Here is a 6,313-nt window from a genome sequence, read left to right as displayed (position 1 = left end):
TCCCACTCCCAGGACCACTCCATTGAAAGCGGCAGCTTACGGTCCCTGGGAAAGGTGGCGTAGGGTGAGTATAGCACTGCTTCAACGGGACTTCGGAAGGTGAGTATACAAATATATTTATATGTTAATAAACCCGTCCAATTTATCCCTCCCCTACTCCGTAATCCCCTATGGATCATCAACAGTGAAAATGTCATGTGAAATAAAACAAAAACAAAACAAACAAAAAAAAAGGCTATCACACCTGCTATACTCACCCTCCGTCGCCTTTCCCACTCCCAGGACCACTCCATTGAAAGCGGCAGCTTACGGTCCCTGGGAAAGGTGGCGTAGGGTGAGTATAGCACTGCTTCAACGGGACTTCGGAAGGTGAGCATACAAATATATTTATATGTTAATAAACCCGTCCAATTTATCCCTCCCCTACTCCGTAATCCCCTATGGATCATCAACAGTGAAAATGTCATGTGAAATAAAACAAAAAAAAAAAAAAAGGCTATCACACCTGCTATACTCACCCTCCGTCGCCTTTCCCACTCCCAGGACCACTCCATTGAAAGCGGCAGCTTACGGTCCCTGGGAAAGGTGGCGTAGGGTGAGTATAGCACTGCTTCAACGGGACTTCGGAAGGTGAGTATACAAATATATTTATATGTTAATAAACCCGTCCAATTTATCCCTCCCCTACTCCGTAATCCCCTATGGATCATCAACAGTGAAAATGTCATGTGAAAACAAATAAAATATATATATTTTTCAAATTTGTCTCCATACTACGTGGCTCTCTGGATGGGCAAAATACTATGTGGGTGGGCAATATGCAAAGTGGACATGCATACTGTACAATACCAAATGCATTATAATCGGGATAGATATATATATATATATATATATATATATATATATATATATAGAACAGCACAATGCTCACCAATAGCGGGTGCCTAGCCCCCTGGATAGAATGGTCCAAGCATTTATCCAACATGTATACCAAATAGGAAAAAGAAGGCAGCACTCCCAAAGTTTCATGTGAAAAAAATATGGAGATTTAATCGACCCACATCACTGCGCGACGTTTCGGCTCACTGAGCCTTTTTCAAGCCTTGAAAAAGGATCAGTGAGCTGAGACATCGCGCAGTGATGTGGGTCGATTAAATCTCCATATTTTTTTCACATGAAACTTTGGGAGTGCTGCCTTCTTTTTCCTATTTTGTATATATGTATATATATATATATATATATATATATATATATATATACACACACATATATATACATACACACACACACACACACACACACATCATGAAAGCGCTAGGGCAGAAGAGGTTGTTGGTTCCCATGGTTCATATGTTTGATACAGAAGTAGAGTATTTTCATAGTTCAATATTTTTATTGGAATGGAATAAAAAGAACAAGACAATGTACATAAATCGATATATCGTTATGTTGACATTGTTACTTGACAAAGAAATTGGTTGGGTTCTAAAAAGAATGGTACACGAGAGCGGATGAACAAAAACAAATGTAATCCATAATAAATGGTAAAAGATATGCCTACAGTTGCGCTACAATTGTTGGTGCTGCCATGAGACAGCCCCTGGACCATTGAAAAAGTCACAGTATTTTTCCCTGCAATTTGTCGCGTCATCATTGTTCCTTCCGGATCCCAGACTTTCCAGGCCAGAAACCCTGTGATTGTCTATACGCCATTCTCCCTGGGTTATATCCCCGTTTGCAGGGTCAACAGAGTCTACATACTGTGGAGGGCTGTATGCAGTGGCATCACGGCGGCGCAAAAAGTTGTGGAGGACGCAACAAGCAAGAACCACAGAGTCTATAGACGATAGTTTCATGTTCATTGCAGTGTGGAAAACACGAAATCGGTTTGCCATGATTCCAAACGCATTCTCCACAACGCGTCTAGCTCTCGAAAGCCGGTAATTAAATATGCGCCGCTCAGGTGTCAGAGTTTTCTGGGAGAATGGCTTCAAAAGGTTGGGATGCAGTGGGAACGCCTCATCTCCGACAAACACAAAGTTCATGTTTTCAGTAGTGTCACTGTTGGGAGGCAAGGCCAGTTTGTTTTCTTTCAAGCGGTCCCCAAAATCGGTTAGCTCCAAAACTCCGCCATCAGATAATCTCCCGTTGATCCCTACAGACACACTTACAAATTCGTAGTTCGCATTAACGAGGGCCATCAGAATAACGCTGAAATAACCCTTATAGTTATAATAAAAGGAGCCGGAGTGTGGTGGTTGGGTGATGCGGACATGTTTCCCATCCAAGGCACCCCCGCAATTAGGGAACTGCCATTGCTCATGAAATCCCCTTGAAATCTCTTTCCAATCATCCGGGGTCTCCGGGAAAGGCATGTAATTTTGGTGTAAAGCAGAGATAATTGCTTTACATGTCTCCGGAATTATGACGCTGAGTAGGGTTCGGGAAATCGCAGCGCAGTAATGCAAGTCTTGCATAGACCTTCCAGTCGCCAGGAACCGGAGCGTAACAGCCAGTCTCTCATCCACAGGGACAGCAGCTCGCATCCTTGTATTTTGCCGCCTAATATAAGGTTCCACAGCTTCAAGTAGGAAATTAAATGAATCCTCGGACATTCTCAGGTAGTTCTTGAAATCATGCGGGTTGTTCTCCTTCAGTTCCCTGATTAGGCCCATGTGGGACAATTGATTCCTCTTCTGCAGCCACTGTCTGGTCCACATGCGGCGCTGTCGCTTTGCACGATTGTTTCGCGCTTCAGCCTCCAGCTGGTTCTGAGCTTCTAACAGCAATGCAGCCGCTACAATCGCAGGTACATCCGAAAGAGACATGGCAACCTGAAAAAGCACAATAAAAAATAATTATTACATATGATTTGCTAAAGTGACACAAGACAACCAATACTGTAACATAGTGTTCACACATCTTTTTTTTTTTTTTTTCTTGGTTAGAAGGCAAAGTTCACATTAGCGTTTTGTTCGGTGCAGCCACGGCAATGCATGTGCCACTATATTTTACCTAGGGGCCTGAAATAACGTGTTGCCCTATCGTTTTGTGAATCATGCGTCAGGACACAGAGGACGATGCATGATGTTTTTTTTTCTGACCCTAAAACCATGGAAAAGTTAATGCATGGGTCACAAAAAGCGGCGTTGGGCATGTGCTCACATATCTGTTCAGCGTTGCATCTCAGACGCTGCCCTGTTCTACAGAAATGTGAACATAGGATTTAATGGAAATTTATATTTACATGTGTAATAAGCAGCGTTTAACACTACAGCCGCACCTCATTAACATCCCAAAATTACGATACAAGCTACTACAAAACTGAAAGCAAGACAATAAACGCTGTGACTTGGTAACAGGAACGCCAAAAAAAAAGGATGTCTGGAGCCGGCGTCACAAACGCGACGCTGTGCATAATCAGAGACGCTATAGCGATGCCGATCGCGCCGCAGCTAGGACCTCCTCTGGGCGTGGTTAGGCGGTGCCGTACAGCGTCTATCTTTAGAAAATGGCGGCGAGACAGCGCTGTGCTCCTCTGGGGCAGGCCGAGGTGCGTTTTTTGGTGGACAGGATGGATGCCCTCGACTATGAGGGACGGAGGAGCCGGCCTGCCCACCCAAATTTGCACAAGAATGCAGTGCTGGGCCGCATTGCAGAAATGATGGAGAGGAGGTTTAGCATCCGGCGCAGTGCGCTGCAACTGCGCAAGAAGTGGGCCGACCTGCGCTATAAGCAGCCACTCCATCTGGCACACTTGCGAGCGGAGGCAAAGCAAGGCAAGTATCAGAATGGTGGAATTGGAAGACGCACGGTACTGAGCGGGGGGAAATGGGAGACTCGTGCCCGTGGTTGCCAACTTGTCCGGGACTTACGAGGACAAAAATTTCATATTTTCTTTTCAAATTTCTATAATGTCCAAGCGCAAAAATGCGTTGTCGCGTAAAAATTGGTCAGGTCATGAATTCCATAATCTCCACCCCCCATATTTAATTTATACGGATGTCCACAATTGTAATCCCGATTGTCCTGAAATCATTACGTGGAGGTTGGCAACCCTGCTCGCACTGCCAGTAGGGGGAAACAGGAGACGTGCACTGCCGTGAGGTGCTTCCTATGTTCTATATATGTAATTACATTTAGCTTGTCAAAATTGATTTTTACTCCTTCCCGCAAATGGCCTCTTTTTTTTTTTTTTTCTACAGCTCTGTACTTTTGTTGTCTAAACATGGCGATTTCTTTTTTTTATTTTTTTGTGTAGAAAGACGCCGCCGGCACCAGAGGGCACTGGCCTCCACCACAGCGGCCAGCAGCAGGCCACAGCCTGGACCGTCACGTAAGTTATCCATCATTCATTTCAATTTTATAACTGCATATGGGACTTTACAGGGGAGCAGAAATATAGAATACATTACAGATGCAGCCGAATTTCGATAGGCTCCTAACTTTTGCTGTCAATGTTGTCTAGTTTTATTGTGATGTCTACAGCTCTGTACTTTTGTTGTCTAAACATGGCGATTTCTTTTTTTTTATTTTTTTGTGTAGAGAGACGCCGCCGGCACCAGAGGGCACTGGCCTCCACCACAGCGGCCAGCAGCAGCCCACAAGCTGGACCGTCACGTAAGTTATCCATCATTCATTTCAGGCTCCTAACTTTTGCTGTCAATATTGTCTAGTTTTATTGTGATGTCTACAGCTCTGTACTTTTGTTGTCTAAACATGGTGTTTCTTTTATTTTTGTGTAGAGAGACGCCGCCGGCTACAGAGGATACTATCCTCCCCCACTTCTTCCAGCAGCAGCAGCAGCCCACAAGCTGGACCGTCACGTAAGTTATCCATCATTCATTTCAAAATTATAACGGCATATGGGACATAAGAGGTGAGCTGAAATATTGTATACATTACAGATGCAGTAACCCCACCGCAGGCCACTACTCCGCCCTTCCGCTACCCATCTTCCTCCCCCGGCTCGGCATCATTCTCCCCAGAGGCGAGCATTCGTAAGTGACGATAAACTGCGAGCAGTTCCCCACAGCGAGTTCAATTGTTAAACAGATATGATTTTGATTCCTTTTAGCTCCGGGAACTCTGGCCCGAGACAGGGGATGGATGCTAAGCAGCTCCAGTGATGGACAACAGGCGTCCCTTCTCCGTAAGTATACAGACAGTGGGAGGGGTTATCGGTGGGATGTCACATTTGACAGCGACTAATAAAATGCAACCAAAAAAAAAAAGACCTCTGGGACAGGACAAAAAAATAAGACTTTTATTCTATCTTCTATCTACAGAACCGGACACTGTGAGAGAGCTGCTGGCCAAACAAGAGGGACTGGAGCGGACAGTAGCGCTCTTGGAGCGGACAGTAGTGCTGCTGCAGCATCAAGTGCAGCAACATGGCCGCACGCTGCGACACCTTTTGGCGCGCGGGCGTTAAAAATGTTTTTTTTTCTGTTTTTCTTGACAGATGTTATTGTTTTGTTGAAAAAAAAAAAAATCAGTTCAGTTTCTAAAAAAAAAAAATTTCGTTCCTTTAAGTTGTGTGCTGTTTTATTTACTAGAGGAGCACGCTAGGGCCAGCCAAGGCAGACACAAGAGAATTAGTTAACCTTTCCATATAGTGTGTGCAAAATTGGCAGACAGCTAGTTTACCTTTCCATATGGTGTGTGCAAAATTGGCAGACAGCGCAACTGAGTTTGCAAACCGCATAGTAATGCCTCCATCTTGTGCGTCTGCTTGCCAGATGCACAAGATGGCTGCCGGAGGTGTTTTATCAATCATTACACCATATACATAGATAAACATTATTGAATAGCCATAACTATACACAAAAGAAACAAACAACTGAAAGACATTTCATACCGTTGATGAGCAAGAAAAGAAACGATGAAGACGCCTGCAGTAGAATACGTTCTAGACAGAACGTCCACGGGAGAAGAGGATCGTAGCTGGCGAAGGATCGTTCCGAACAGGACGCTGGAAAGGCAGAAGACCGTGAAGACACAGCGCTCCAACAATATGAATCAATCGCTGTAGAGTTGCGGTTTATATTCCGGGACGCCGTAACGTCACATCCTGGGTGTCTCCCTGTGCATAAAACACACCTATCTGGCTACGTCTGCATCGTTAGATCGTTACACTCTTGCTGTGTGACACTGAGCAAACGACTAGCGAGGACGATCTGTGAGTCGCTGTTACGTCACTGTATCGCTCCAGCATCGTTCGTAGGTTGGTGTGTTTGGCATCTCTGCAGCGACCTAAACAGCGACGTTCCAGCGATCTCATTTTGGTCGGATCGTTGTCGTTCTCGTTGTA

The 6,313-nt window shown here is 44.8% G+C and overlaps 1 protein-coding gene across 1 annotated transcript; it reads right to left on the bottom strand.

The window, feature by feature from the left end:
• Positions 1 to 1,568: 1,568 nt before the first annotated feature.
• Positions 1,569 to 6,310, bottom strand: LOC138637807 (uncharacterized). Its single transcript, XM_069726729.1, has 2 exons — positions 5,861 to 6,310; positions 1,569 to 2,834 (listed from the first exon to the last, which is right to left on the bottom strand). Exon 2 carries the CDS (start codon positions 2,826 to 2,828, stop codon positions 1,569 to 1,571), a length of 1,260 nt encoding a protein of 419 aa, XP_069582830.1. The 5' UTR covers positions 2,829 to 2,834; positions 5,861 to 6,310.
• Between the last annotated feature and the right edge of the window lie 3 nt (positions 6,311 to 6,313).

The sequence above is a fragment of the Ranitomeya imitator genome, chromosome 5, assembly GCF_032444005.1.
Source record: "Ranitomeya imitator isolate aRanImi1 chromosome 5, aRanImi1.pri, whole genome shotgun sequence".
In the NCBI taxonomy this organism is placed as follows: Eukaryota; Metazoa; Chordata; class Amphibia; order Anura; family Dendrobatidae; genus Ranitomeya; species Ranitomeya imitator.
This window is presented reverse-complemented; position numbering and strand designations above follow the sequence as displayed.